General features: G+C 41.8%; 2 protein-coding genes across 5 annotated transcripts in view; one reads left to right on the top strand and one right to left on the bottom strand.

Moving 5' to 3' along the window:
* The window catches only part of LOC311109426 (WD repeat-containing protein 37-like), a 30,476-nt gene extending 19,266 nt beyond the window's left edge, over positions 1-11,210 (bottom strand). Inside the window, exons 1-10 of one of the 3 annotated variants that reach the window (XM_084152312.1) lie at positions 11,074-11,204; positions 10,402-10,536; positions 9,630-9,817; positions 7,217-7,313; positions 6,809-6,904; positions 6,343-6,407; positions 5,623-5,758; positions 5,253-5,369; positions 4,752-4,828; positions 4,268-4,505 (exon numbers count right to left, since the gene is read on the bottom strand). In XM_084152312.1, coding sequence (XP_084008438.1) covers positions 4,268-4,505; positions 4,752-4,828; positions 5,253-5,369; positions 5,623-5,758; positions 6,343-6,407; positions 6,809-6,904; positions 7,217-7,313; positions 9,630-9,776 — 973 coding nt within the window. In that variant the 5' untranslated portion in view covers positions 9,777-9,817; positions 10,402-10,536; positions 11,074-11,204. Of the gene's footprint in view, positions 1-4,267; positions 4,506-4,751; positions 4,829-5,252; positions 5,370-5,622; positions 5,759-6,342; positions 6,408-6,808; positions 6,905-7,216; positions 7,314-9,629; positions 9,818-10,401; positions 10,537-11,073 lie in introns of all 3 variants that reach the window. The other 2 variants (XM_084152311.1, XM_084152313.1) reach the window with 2 other exon arrangements.
* A 335-nt stretch (positions 11,211-11,545) lies between these two features.
* Positions 11,546-14,448, top strand: idi1 (isopentenyl-diphosphate delta isomerase 1). Of its 2 annotated transcripts, XM_084152310.1 has the most exons (6): positions 11,546-11,601; positions 11,881-11,938; positions 12,257-12,432; positions 13,004-13,096; positions 13,192-13,322; positions 13,581-14,448. In XM_084152310.1, the coding sequence occupies exons 3-6, from the start codon at positions 12,291-12,293 to the stop codon at positions 13,896-13,898; spliced, it is 684 nt and encodes a 227-aa protein (XP_084008436.1). In that variant the 5' UTR covers positions 11,546-11,601; positions 11,881-11,938; positions 12,257-12,290; the 3' UTR covers positions 13,899-14,448. The 2 variants fall into 2 exon arrangements, with proteins under 2 accessions (XP_084008436.1, XP_084008435.1); XM_084152309.1 differs by lacking the exon at positions 11,546-11,601 and having other exon boundaries at positions 11,697-11,938.
* The last annotated feature ends 849 nt before the right edge of the window (positions 14,449-15,297 follow it).

The following is a 15,297-nucleotide window of genomic DNA, read 5'->3' as shown; positions in this document are numbered from 1 at the left end:
TATAACCTTCGTCGCCACTATGTGAGTCTTCATGCCGACAAATATGACAACTTTCAAGGACAGCGGAGATGAGAGAAGGTGAATGAACTGTTGGCGGGTCTGAAGAAACAGCAGTCTGTGTTTACTCACAGCCGAGACATCAGTGACGCTGCAGTGAAAGCTAGCTACCTCATTGCTAATGAAATCGCAGTGGCTTCAAAACCATTTAGTGAGGGTGAATTAGTAAAAACATGCATGATGAAGGCAGCGGAGATTGTGTGCCCTGAAAAGCGGCAGGCTTTTGCAAATATCAGCCTGACAAGAAACACAGTTGCAGACAGGATTTCCGATCTTTCAGTGGATTTGGACAGCCAGTTGAAGCAAAAAGTAAAGTCATTTATTCCGTTTTCGGTTGCAATTGATGAAAGCACGGACATTACAGATGTTGCACAACTGGCCATTTTCATCCGCGGAGTTGATGACACATTGACCGTCACCGAGGAGTTCGTGGAGTTGGTGCCGATGACAGATACAACGACAGCAGCTGATATTTTTACCGTACTCGTCGGCGCGCTGGACAGGGTCGGAGTGGACTGGTCCCGCGCTGTCAGCCTGGCTACAGATGGTGCGCCCTCAATGATCGGGAAAAAAGCAGGCGTTGTGACAAAGTTCAGAGAGAAAGTGCAATCTGCAAATGGAGGACGTGATTTTTTTTGACTTTGACTTTTCACTGTATTTTGCACCAGGAGGCTTTGTGTTGCAAGTCATTAAAGATGGATAACGTCATGAAGGTGGTCATCCAAACTGTTAATTTCATCCGATCCAGAAGCCTGAATCACCGTCAGTTTGACAGCCTTCTCAGAGAGAAAGACCACATCTATGGCCTGCCATACCACACTGAGGTAAGATGGTTAAGCCGAGGTGCTGTGCTGAGGCGTTTCTTTGATTTACGAGAAGAAATTGAACAGTTCATGGAAGAAAAGGGCAAACCAGTGTTAGAATTTCATTCCGCAGAATGGATGCAGGACCTTGCATTTATGGTGGATGTTACAGAGCACCTGAATAACTTGAACAAACAGCTGCAAGGGCGCAACAAAGTTGTCACGCAGTATTATGATAGCATACGTTCTTTCAAGTTGAAGCTGTCATTGTGGGAGACGCAACTTGCCGGTGGTGATGCAGCTCACTTCCCCTGTCTGAAAAATGTGTGCGCGACCCAACATGTGGCAGACATGAAGCGGTTCAAAGATAAAATAACGGGACTGTTACGGGAGTTTGAGCAACGCTTTCAGATTTATGTTTATATGTTTTTATGTTGATGTGCTATTGTTTTTAATTGATTTTATTTTATTTGTATATTTAACCTATTCTTGACTCTGTGGTTCTTGCACTTGTTTGGGGAACAGGATTTCATTATTTTTATCTACATTTCTGCCTGAGAAATGACACCCTGATATAGTTCTGTGATCTGTGAAACAGTTCTGTTAATCACTGAGGCATTGTGTGTTTGTGTGTTCTTTTTCTTCAGAATTTTCAAATAAACTTGACGTGTTTTATGATTAATAGTGATGTTGTGCTTGTACTATTTTGGACACACTGTCCTCAGGCTCCAGCTTTATGTTGATCGTATTAAAACAAAGAAAACAATCTGAAGTTGTTGTTTTTAAGTTATATATATATACCATGATTTTTCCGGTCCGGCCCACTTGGGAATAGATTTTCCTCCATGTGGCCCCTGAGCTAAAATGAGTTTGACACCCCTGCTCTATAGGATTCATACAGTGGGGAAAAAAAGTATTTAGTCAGCCACCAATTGTGCAAGTTCTCCCACTTAAAAAGATGAGAGAGGCCGGTAATTTTCATCATAGGTACAAGTCAACTATGACAGACAAATTGAGGGGAAAAAATCCAGAAAATCACATTGTAGGAATTTTTATGAATTTATTTGCAAATTATGGTGGAAAATAAGTATTTGGTCACCTACAAACAAGCAAGATTTCTGGCTCTCACAGACCTGTAACTTCTTCTTTAAGAGGCTCCTCTGTCCTCCACTCGTTACCTGTATTAATGGCACCCGTTTGAACTTGTTATCAGTATAAAAGACACCTGTCCACAACCTCAAACAGTCACACTCCAAACTCCACTATGGCCAAGACCAAAGAGCTGTCAAAGGACACCAGAAACAAAATTGTAGACCTGCACCAGGCTGGGAAGACTGAATCTGCAATAGGTAAGCAGCTTGGTTTGAAGAAATCAACTGTGGGAGCAATTATTAGGAAATGGAAGACATACAAGACCACTGATAATCTCCCTCGATCTGGGGCTCCACGCAAGATCTCACCCCGTGGGGTCAAAATGATCACAAGAACGGTGAGCAAAAATCCCAGAACCACACGGGGGGACCTAGTGAATGACCTGCAGAGAGCTGGGACCAAAGTAACAAAGCCTACCATCAGTAACACACTACGCCGCCAGGGACTCAAATCCTGCAGTGCCAGACGTGTCCCCCTGCTTAAGCCAGTACATGTCCAGGCCCGTCTGAAGTTTGCTAGAGTGCATTTGGATGATCCAGAAGAGGATTGGGAGAATGTCATATGGTCAGATGAAACCAAAATAGAACTTTTTGGTAAAAACTCAACTCGTCGTGTTTGGAGGACAAAGAATGCTGAGTTGCATCCAAAGAACACCATACCTACTGTGAAGCATGGGGGTGGAAACATCATGCTTTGGGGCAGTTTTTCTGCAAAGGGACCAGGATGACTGATCCGTGTAAAGGAAAGAATGAATGGGGCCATGTATCGTGAGATTTTGAGTGAAAACCTCCTTCCATCAGCAAGGGCATTGAAGATGAAACGTGGCTGGGTCTTTCAGCATGACAATGATCCCAAACACACCGCCCGGGCAACGAAGGAGTGGCTTCGTAAGAAGCATTTCAAGGTCCTGGAGTGGCCTAGCCAGTCTCCAGATCTCAACCCCATAGAAAATCTTTGGAGGGAGTTGAAAGTCCGTGTTGCCCAGCGACAGCCCCAAAACATCACTGCTCTAGAGGAGATCTGCATGGAGGAATGGGCCAAAATACCAGCAACAGTGTGTGAAAACCTTGTGAAGACTTACAGAAAACGTTTGACCTGTGTCATTGCCAACAAAGGGTATATAACAAAGTATTGACAAAACTTTTGTTATTGACCAAATACTTATTTTCCACCATAATTTGCAAATAAATTCATTAGAAATCCTACAATGTGATTTTCTGGAATTTTTTTCCTCATTTTGTCTGTCATAGTTGACGTGTACCTATGATGAAAATTACAGGCCTCTCTCATCTTTTTAAGTGGGAGAACTTGCACAATTGGTGGCTGACCAAATACTTTTTTTCCCCACTGTAGTTCTTTGTTTTTGTGCGATTAATTTCCCAGCTATGAAACAAAACGTCAGCAATACTTTGAAAACAGCTACTGCAGCATTTATTTTACTATAAATGTGATCATACTTTAATATTTGTATTCACAACCCTTGTGAAAAAGATTGCAGTCAGAGTGCAGTATAACTGCAGTATGCGGCAAATACTGCGTCCAAAATAACCTTTTTTTTACTGCAGTAATTTTGCAGTGTAAATGCAGTTAGAGTGCAGTATAACTGTGTCTCTGTGTCCAAAATACCACAGTCGACTGCAGTAACTGCACTTTTACAGCAGTTTCAAAACTGCATTATTTTTTTAAAGGGAAATGTCGCTGGTGAAATAGACATCTTACCTGCCAATGCCAAAATCTACCCGCATTTGGCAGGTGTTCATTTTAGGTCCTGGTTGTCATTGGATAATCTCCCATATTAATTAGAGGTAAAAAGGCAGACTTGACCCAGTAGATTTTATAGTAGTTTTCCTTTTTGTATATATTTATTTTCGTCCCCATCTGAACATAATGATCCGCTTGGAAAGCCGACCAAGAGGTCAAGATGGAGCTTGCGCTGAACTTGGTAAGTTGCTGTCTCCTGGGCACATGTGCATCCAACACTGTCGATTTCTCACATAAATGTACCCATTCATTCAGGTTACAGACCATGTTACTAGGCCTAGGACCCCTAGACTTAGCGAGTGCAACAATATTGGCAGGCTAGTTTTTTGGTTTTCGTAACAACAGCCAGGGGCTCGCTCGGGCGCAGGTTTGAATCTATTTTTGACATTGTAGCGTTGCCCACCAGAGAATGCAGAGGGGAGAGGAGATTTCATTGAAGAGAACCATTGATAATACATATGCATAGTCTGGATGTGTCCGTCCTCTGTGCCTACCTGTCAGTGTGTGGACCAGCTCGGAGGTCTCCACCTCGTATAGGTTGGCAGCCCGGTCCCAGGAAGCAGTGACCACCTGCTTGCCCCCCACCAGCCAGTCTGCAGCGATGACCACCCCTTGGTGGCTCTTCAAGGTGGTGGTGGCCACACGGATGGTTGGGACCTCACTGCACGGACCTTCCCCGTCCCCGTCACCATCCTCCCTGTCTGAGAAGTCCAGCTCGTCGTCACACAGTGCCTAGAGCAGCGGGGAACAGAGTTTCTTTACAGGCCCCTTATCTTAAATTGTATCTCCTGTTCGTTCATCATTTAGGAGTATCTATGAGTGATTTAGAGGTATGAAAGGTGTGTGTGTGTGTGAGAGAGAGGATAGTGTATGAGTAAATGTATGCATGAGAGATGTGATAAAGGGTGGTGAATGAGTGAGTTGAGGGAGTGAGTGGGTGGGTGGGGCTGTGAGTAGATGACAGGGGATGAGACTCACGCTGATATCTGCTAGAGGCGGGATGACGGGCAGTTGTACCATGTAGCGCCAGATGTGAGCCGTCTGGTCCCCAGACGCTGAGGAAACACACACACACACGTGAAGACACACGAACACACACACACGAATAAACACAGATGGACTGAGAAGCGTCACTTTAGCAAACACACCCCCACACACACAGGCAGTCATCTATCACATCTCATAGTTCTAATGATGTGCCAACTCACAGCTACCATAGCAAACACACACAGAGAGAATAGAGATTATGAATGTGACGATGAAACACGTCAAAATGGAGGGAAAGATATGTGAACACTCGCTGATGAGAGTCATGTTTCAACACATCTGTACTGAGGTGACGGCACAGTTGAACAACAGTTAAACAAGAACAGTTGAACAACAAGCAACAGCTGAACTAGCTACAACAGTCACACAATCTACAACACAGATTAACACCTGCATGTGGTGTATTCGTAGCATCACCATACATTAGCATACCTGTAAGGGCCATCTGTTCCGTAGGGTGAAACTTGATGGAGTTGACTGATCCTGCATGACCAGCATATCTAAGCAGACATTTCCCTGTCTCTATACTCCACAGAGCAGCAGAGTGATCTGTGGGGAACATTGAAAAAAAGTTACAACCTATTTATCCAAAGCTTTATGGCAAAACATTTCCCAGCAAGTTTTATCTCAAAACACCTCCTAGCACAATTCCAGATTCCAGTAATTAGATAATGATGCCCACCTCTTCATATGTTAACATGTAGCCTAAATGTGTATGCGTTTTTCTTGTGAAGTTTGTTGTTTATCCTTTCAAATGTATACATTTCAATTTCAGGTCCACCTTGGAGGTGACATTTCTGACCTGCTGATGCGGTCCCCAGAACCACAGGTGAGTTCCGTGTGACTGCTAGGTCCCAGATGCCGTCCCGGTGGCCCACATACTCCCTCAGGATCTGACACACAGCTCTGGATGTGGTGGCTTTGAAACTGGACACTATCTACCGAGAGGAGACACCACAATGTTCTCACTCACTAACCACACATTGGTGCTGGATAGGCCAGTTTCCCCCTTACTATGTAAAGCGCTTTGAGTACCTCAGTTGGTAGAATGGCGCTATGTAAATCCAATCCATTATTAACACACCCACTCACTACTACCCTGTGAACAGTAACTGTGCCTTATTCAGACTCAAAAGCACCATTATTGAACAACCAGTAAACAAGAATGTAGCCTATGGTCAAAAGCAGAGAAAAATAATTGGAAATAGGGTTCAGGTTACAAATAGTGAGTTTGCCATAAACATACAGTACAACGCGTAACTGTGTACTTAAATATTGAAACAATGAAAAGCTTTCAGTCTATACCGATCTGTTCACTCGTTCAATAAACTTTTGCGGGAGAGGAAGTATTCATCTAAACCACAACTCAGTTACAAAAGGGCTTTTGATAGCAGTAAATCATTACACGAGCTCTAATGATCTTAACAGCTAGAATGTTTACATAGAAGCTTACTCTTATTTCCCCATTCTAATCAACGATGAATGAGCGCCAGTGTGTAACACAGTGTGTAATCAAACATACCTTGCTCGTGGAGGCTTTGTAAGTGGTCATCAGTTTCTGAGAGAGCTGACTGGTACTGTGACTGGCTGTGTATGTACACAAAGATGAACACATGGTTAGATCGTTAGAGAAACAGGTTGGATTTCTTTCTTAGAGGAAGGCATAAACACCTCTAAACTATAAAAAAAGATGTATATATATTCATCTCAACCTTGGCTTTACTAATGTGTCAGCCCACATAATAATACTGTGATGAGATTCAGACCATATGCAAAGATAACAAAACTGTACCTTGTTTATTTTAATGGTTTAACACTAGAGTAGCAGTTATATTTACTATTCTGTAAGTAAATGCTACAAGAAAACCAGTGAAAATAAACTAGCAAATAAATTCATCAATTAACAATATCCAAGCCTATAACAAATGCAATTCAACTGTATTATCCCTCAAGGGAAGACTAAATACTATACTTCAGGTTAACTGTACCTTTCGCTTTCAGAGCTCCTTTGCTCAGCTCTCCTCCGTCTATGGTTTGTCCTTCGGATACTAAGCGCTCGTTGAGTGTATCAATTTCCCGGCGCACTGCAGAATTAGCGCACACACACGGTTATCGGACAACACAGATGACAGACAGCCACCACAAAACCACAAGGAAGTCAATCAGCTTCCTCAAGATCAATATTTCACCCCACAAACATAAAACAAACAGGTGGATGAGTGGTAGACTGTGGTACCAAATCAGTCCCCGAAAGGGGGCAGACATTCCTTCCTACAATACTTCCATAACATTATCCATTGATCAATTACTGTCTGTATGTAAATAGGCGAATCAATTATCATCCATTTTGGGCGTTACATTAAATACACATGATATGCCGTCTTGTTTTCACTTACATTCTAAGTTTTCAATGTAGAGATTCTCAAACTCCCGCTCTATCTGTCCAAACAGGTCTAGTAGATTGCTCCGCAAGGATAGGGGCAACTTGGAGTCCTGCAAACAAACAAAAACTGTTCAAGTCAACATCATCAAATAAACAGCACAGTTCTGTATCCATTCTGTTGTTCTGCTGTTGCTTGTGTTTGGACAGAAAAAGGGAAGAAGTTTTATTAATCAACTTCACACTCTGACAGGCAAATATCTATCCAGACATGACAAGCCATTGTTTTCTGTAACTGATGCAAAATAGTCACCAAGTAACTTCACTAACACAGATGTCACTACCGTAAAACCAAGTTACAACAGACAGTGGTCCATAACAAGAACTAACACAGCCATAAATGTCTCATTATAAAACAATAATATCGAACTACCTTTTGTTCTGACTTACCAGTACCTCCATTCTCTACAACTCACAGTTCCCAGTGAACAGGTTGCATGCATGCAGATCAAAACTATGCAAAGACAAGTAGGCCACCATGAAAAGTCATACGGTTTTAACAGCTACTGAAACTGCTGCTATCCATATAGCTTAGTCACTAAACTGTAACATGAAATTAGGAAACCAAATAGCCTATCTCTCAGTTCTTTAAATTGACACACACGTTCAAGTGCACGAAAGTGAGCGAGAATGAGGTTAACCACTCTCTCGCCATTCAGTCAACGACACATTTAAACACACTATGTTGAAAGAAAAAAAAGGAAAAAGGCAATTAGCAGCAAACAACAGTCAGCCCCTTAATTCTTTCAAAGCTGCTCAATCATGTGCTTAAAGACCTACGCCTAAAGATCTCCTAGGTTACCGAGTGAAAGGCTATGAGGGCCTAACCTCTAGTGTAGCAGTATACAGTGGCTGGCGGATGGATACGGTCAACAATGAGCCAACAGGTACTGGAGAGAGAGCCTTGATGAAAAGAATACTCATACCTGCACAAGCGGACGGTATTAAAACTTGATGAGACAACAGCAGCTTGTGGTACTGTTACTGTATGCTCAGAGCAAATAGACTGGACAAACAGGCTAATGACAGTCTATAGAGGGACTGTCTAGAGAAAAATCATAATAACCGATGCCAGTCATCTGAAAACAATATAACCTAGACCTAAATATACTGAGGTGATGCTTATTCATCATGACTACTCACACTTGAATAGGCCTAATAAAACGTTTTTAGGTTTTTTTAGATGGACAAAGGCTAGCCTACACAATTTATTAACAACGGTAAAACATTGAGAGGACAAATTCTAACGTAATTTCAGTTTCTGCTTTTGTACTGTACTGCTGTCAACTTCCTTTTTTATTGGTATAGTGATAACATGGGCTTGATCAAACAGTAGGCCTAGGATTTATTACCTCACTGACTGTGAGGTAGCCAACACTGTGTTTGCATCAGGGATGGTGCCCGACTGTCTGTCTCATCAAAAGGCTCTTAGTCTTGCTGTTAGAGACAAATCAACTGTGTCCGAGTATTGTGAGACACTATCCAATTGATCGTGGAGGTATGGTTAATCACTAACTTATTTAACTTAAATATTAAGCCAGGAATTGTAACTAGAGATAGGCTAATTCACTTATTTAATGTATTGAGTCAATAATTTAACATTCATGTATTTTCAGCAACTCTAACACTAAAGTAGACAATGTCTTTATACTCTTCTCTGAAGGAGGCTTTTCATTTTAGGCTTATTTTTAATAAGGTTACTACCATGGCTAACTACACACATTTCATTAACTAGCCTACACACATACTGTGTACACACTTGACTAACTATACACAGGTTTCAGATTCAAAATGAAAACAACCTAGGCTAAATATACACCTATCTGCACCTCAGTCCCCAAGGGACCCTGAGACACATGATGTATGTCTACACTTTCTCTGAGAAAGTACAACATCTTACTTAAAGCATAACACTTGAGTTAGCCATGATATTGTAACACCAGGTAGAAAGCCTGTCGCAAAAACCGGCCGGTACTGTCCTCTCTCCCTTATAATATCACACAAACAAACCTCCCACCAACAAACAGGTTGACAATTGACATGCTAATCAACATACAATGGTTAGCTTTTTTTTTTTTTACTGTAGTGGTTTCAATTTCAGTAGTACATCTTACCAAACGGACTAGCTAACATTACAGGCCGTCATTGTAAATAAGAATTTGTTCTTAACTGACTTGCCTAGTTAAATAAAGGTTAAATAAATAAATAAAAATTACAAACAGATACAAGCTTACTGCTTTTTAAAACGTTCATATGTTTTAGAGAATGAGAGCATGTGTGTGCGCATGTATGTTTGTGTATTGAGATACCGTGTGTGCTGTTTGTGTGTTTACTTTGTGTGTGTTTACTGCGGTAGTCAGCTCACTCACCTGTCCGTCCAGCATATCCCTCTGCATGCCTGTCACTGTGCGCTGCTCCTGGTCAGTGCTGTTGCTGCGCCGAATGGACAGGCTGTGGGACTTGCGCTTCTGCTTGGTGTGACGGGCGGCGGCACTGCTTCCACTCTCTACAGGCATTCCTCCTCTGTGACGTCCTCCGGTTCACTTCCTACCTGAGGCTGAGCAAACACAACCCATGGTTCAACCCTGGCTGTCAGCTTTCACGTTACTGCTCTCTGCTGTCGCCTGGAGAAAGACTGTGTCCTAAATGGAACCATATTCCCTATATAGTGCACTACTTTTGACCATAGGTCCCTACATAGTGCAATAATTTTACCCTGGTCAAAAGTAGTGCACTTTAAAGGGAATAGGGTGACATTTGAGACAAAGCCAGAAGCTTTATTGTTCTTATCATAGCACTGCTGGTTAAATACACTTTCTTGTAGCTACAGCAATACACTTCCCTTGTACTGTAGCTACAGGATAGTAAACATTCACTCTATCTAGGCAAGTTATCAGGAAAATGAGAATGAGTAAATTGTCCATAGACTAGACTAGATCAGTAGACATTCAACATGATCATGCAAAAGATGTGAGCATTTGAAAAGCCAAAGAAAACACAAGACTAGGGCTGCGTCCCAAGTGGCATCTTATTCCCTAGTATAAAATGCACTACTTTTGACCAAAACCCTGTGCTCTTGTCAAAAGTAGTGCACTATATAGATAGGGAATAGGGTGGTATTTGGGACGTGGAGATGCATACCATTAGTGAGTAGCAGCATGACAAGTACATTGTTGCATCCTAAACTGGCAGTTAATGAAGGTGATCACAATGATGTGGGTGGCCAGTAGCCTAGTTTCCACAGTTGATGGCGAAAGCCCTCAAAGACACCACAGGCTGGACAGACAGATGGAAAAACAAGATGTCAATAAATGGGCAAAAGAGTGATCTGGAGAGCAATTTGCCTAATAAATCAGACTTCCACACTCAGATTCGAAAGAGGCAAGACAGCAATGAGAACACAACAAATGTTAAACAACGTATTGATAGAGATGATGCATCGGTAGTAGGGGTTGTTTGATTTTGACTTGCCTTACTTTTAGCTGTTAGCTATGTGAATTAGTTAGCTATATGAGAGTTGTCATGAACCAGTCATTAGCTAAGAATGGCATGTAACTAGCTAATGTTTGCATGCGACCTGTTATAGTCATGCAGACAGGCCTTCATGCAGTGGCTATGGTTAGCAAGGCTGCTTTATATATCAAGGCCATTCTACCGGTAGTTAGCTAACGTTAGTTGGAGTAAATAATCAGATGGAGAACGCAGCTAGCTAGCACCGATTTCTAACTAGCTAGCTAACCATCTAGAAAGCTAACTAACTGGCTCTGAAATATAGTTTTTTCAACAAAATAGTACTCTAACTAAGCTACTTACTTTATAAAGGTAGCTACGCAAGTGTCATTTGAAGGTCGTAGAAAAATAGAGGGAGAGAGCACGTACATTTCCAGAAAATTGGCTCTCGGGTTTATGATACGAGTCGGCTCTTCACCGCTCATGAATCAAGCGCCGTCATACGACACAAGCAACGCGAGGCTTTGGTGGACGAGAAAGGCAATCAAGGAATTGTCAAAAAGTTACGGATTTGATTTGACAGTCGTAGAGATATCTCAGACAGTTAGGGGACACAGACAAATATCTAATGTATTGTGAGTAGCTAAAAAGTTGTAAATTAATACATTTTAATACATATTTGACTGTTTTAGCTTACGTCACTTTCATAAAACTGAGTAGGAGAGATGCCGCTGTGCTGCTATGTCATGTGATAAGGCATACGTTTCCCATCACTAGCCAATACGATTTCAGTTTCTGTAAGAACCAATTATCAACTCAAACGTCAGCGATGAGCAGTGTTTTACAAGGAGACTTGCCAATGTGTGTACTGATAATCGTCGGAAGCAGAATGTAAGTAAAAAGTCATTTCTAGTGCTGAAACTGCATTGTGCATTTATAAGGAGTTGTGCTTTCTTATCGGCGATTGTGTAGACCGTATTCTACGTGGATAAGTCGTTGTCCAAGGTTTAATTCCACTTGAAAGCGGGAGGTGGTTCGATGGCGTGTTGGCGACCCCATCCTATCTGATTGGTCTGGCGATGGTGCGCGGCTTGTGGGCGGTGCTTCGGGTGGTGTCCATCGAGGGACGTGCTTTGTTAAAGCCAAATATACCTGTTTCTGGAAGACTAGGCATTACAAGAAATCCTCTATTTCACTCCACGTCTGTCTCTTTGAGGAATCTATCAAGGTATGTATTGGGTTGTTACTGACATGCATGCATTTGTTTATTCTTTTGCTGTTGTCTGCAGCAGCGAACGCATCATTTCTAGTGTCTGTTTATTGTGCTACCGTTAAACGTTACATGCGCCTGTTGTATCGATAGCCTAGATAGGCATGTATTTAGAGCCTTCTTGCCTCATATTACTGTACTTGAATTCAACTATATCTTCAAATCATCTGCAATCTAAATATTATATGCACGAATAACCATTCCAATGTAGGCCGGAAACCTGTACTGCTATAGGCGCCCATCTGCTAATCAAATCATTGTTGTTCTGCTCAACAGTGAGGTGAGAGAGCTGCGAGGGTCTGCTGTCGGGATGCCTGAAATAAATACGGATAATATGGACAAGAAGCAGGTCCAGCTGCTGGCAGAGATGTGTATTCTTATTGACGAGAACGACCAGAAGACTGGAGCAGACAGCAAGAAGAACTGCCACCTCAACTCTAATATTGACAAAGGTAGACTAACAGCCCTATGGCTATGTGTCATCTCTGATTATTGCTGATCTATACCCCAGGTGTCTCTCAAATTGGTCAACATTGTTGCCACTCACACTGAGATGGAGTGATTATGAAGGATAAAAGAAACAACCACATTGTAGGGCCCGCCCCAATTTATGTGTTCTCTGTCACCATGGGGCCGCATGGCAAATTGCCCCAAAACGCAGAAGGACAATGATCAAGGGTCAGTCCGCCCTTCTCTAAGCTCTATACGCCTATAATAATAATGTGGTGTGACTTCAGTTTTATGCCTTGTATGTGAGTTCAATCATTTTACAACTTTATAAAATAATACTTGCGTTCTGCATTCGCCTCTCCTTGATCTTAGTCAGCTAAATTCATAATACTTGATTGCACATTGTTTAACTATAATATTAAAATGGAGTCAGATATGAAATGTAAATTATTAAACAATATTTAACCCCCTACAACATTTGCTCTATATACTACAAATACGAAAGCCGTGTTGCAAAGCCATGCAGCTCACAGTCATGTTGAATGGTAACTAATCAGATCTCTTCTGCTCCAGGCTTATTGCATCGTGCATTCAGCGTCTTCCTGTTCAACAGTGAAGACAAGCTGCTCTTACAACAGAGATCTGATGCTAAGATCACTTTTCCAGGTCAGTAAACAACCCAATGACTCTTAAACACTAATGCTGATAGTCATCAGACCAGTAGTGGAGTAATGACTGTTTCCCTCCCTGTTTCTGTTCAGGGTGTTATACCAACACATGCTGCAGTCACCCCTTACACACATCCAGTGAGCTGGAGGAGCTAGATGCCATCGGGGTGAGGAGAGCTGCATCAAGACGACTGGAAGCAGAGCTGGGAATTCCCATGGATCAGGTACAGCTCTCATAGGTTATTCCCAGATTATTACAATGTAATAACCATTTTATCATGTCATTTCTTAGTAAATATCTAGTAATTTGTGCACGGTAAATTAAAGTGCAACTGGCTTTGCTTTATGGAGTATATAGTATTGAGACAGTGTTTGAGAGCTTTGAAATATGTATGCTGTTGTAAGATTTAGCTACCGTATGTTTGATAATAGTTGCCCTTTGCTCATCTTTGTTCTAATCATGTCCAATGGTTCACCCTCAGGTTCCACCAGAGGAGATGACCTATTTAACCCGTATCCACTACAAGGCCCAGTCAGATGGTGTGTGGGGGGAGCATGAGATCGACTACATCCTCTTCATGCAGAAAGACATAGAGGTGAACCCAGACCCCAACGAGATCAAGACCCACTGTTACGTCACCAAAGAGGAGCTGAAAGAGATGCTGAAGAAGGCCAAGAACAACAAGTTATTGATCACGCCCTGGTTCAGCCTCATCGCAGAGACCTTCCTCTTCCAGTGGTGGGACAACCTGCAGAACCTCAAACAGTTCATGGATCATGACAAAATACACAGGATGTGATTCTGCGTAGGATGAGAATCTTTGGTTACCTTCCAAAATGGCACTCTATTCCCTAGGGGCCCTGGTAAAAAGCAGTACGCTACATAGGGAATATGGTGCCATTTGGGATGTAGACATTGTTTGTGTAGGGTTTGCATGGAAAGCTGCTATGAGGGACGTAGGGTACTTGTTTTTAGTCTTACTAGAGTTTGAGGGTTGATACTTTTTAGATTTCTGTAAATTGAATAGAAAGAATGATGTGGTAGGAGTGCAATTCAATCCCTGAACTGAGTGAAAATAAAATGGAATTGACCCCGTTTAAAAAAGGAATGATTATGAGGCTGTATTGAGGTATGATTTTTGTATAGCTTGTACTGTATAGCATATCTTTTATATAGGAGCTATATAAGTGCCTGACTGTCACTGAGGCTAAGGTTGTTAGTAATGTTGATTTTAGCAATCTGGCACTGTTTCCCATTTCCCATTGTATAGTAATGTAAATTGATTATGAATAAGCAGAATTTTTGTTGCGTTTGACTTCAATAAAATATCTAATTAGGGAATAAAATAATTTAACAAATTGTGGATTTTAACAGGTAATAGAATATTTTCTGAAATAGAGCCAGGTACCTCTGACATGCACTTCACACCATTGAACAGTAGGTGGCAGTAAACACACACCGTAGTTTCAAAAGCTCATTTACTGTGCTTTTTTCAGGAATGCGTTCAACTGTGCTGTGCCTCAACCTTTCCACATGTTTGGTGTTGAAATTCCACAATGTAAAAATGCCTCCATGCATATGTTCACTACTTTTACATTCAACAACAACATTTTAAAAGTTGTGATTTTGTGCTCCAGGGTGGTAGTCCTTTTTAAGATGCTTTCTTGCGTCTGCTTCCTTGTATGACCTGAAAAAATGGTTTAGCCAAAATCAGGTCACAGGCTGGGTAGTGGGCCCAGATAAATTGAGAGATGCCTGTTACATACACAGTAGGCAATGACTTGAAGATTAAGGTAAGAGCAGAAATTGCTGCTCTTATGTCAACTGCTCTGTTTCCAGGGGTCCCTAGTTAGCCAGTGTGACTGTGTAAGCATTTGTGTTGTCTCTGACCGATAGACATATTGGTTATGTTCGAAATGGTACCCTATTCCCTTTATAGTGCACTATAGAGCTGCAATTCAATCATCCTCCCTGTCAGAGCCATGGGTCAGTCCGATTGCTGTCATGTCTGCGCAGCCTTCAGGCTACCTTCTGGCCCCAACTTTATTAGGTTAGAGGGTTTCCTGAAGGGTTATCAAATCCTGCAGTGCATTCACCATTTCATATCATAAACTATGCACAATTTCCATCAGTGTTCATTGTTTTGTAAAGGAGACTGATGTAACTGATGTTTTGCAGTGATTGAACAGAAATTCTGG

Source organism: Coregonus lavaretus, assembly GCF_964263955.1.
Source record: "Coregonus lavaretus genome assembly, chromosome: 34".
In the NCBI taxonomy this organism is placed as follows: domain Eukaryota; kingdom Metazoa; phylum Chordata; class Actinopteri; order Salmoniformes; family Salmonidae; genus Coregonus; species Coregonus lavaretus.
This window is presented reverse-complemented; position numbering and strand designations above follow the sequence as displayed.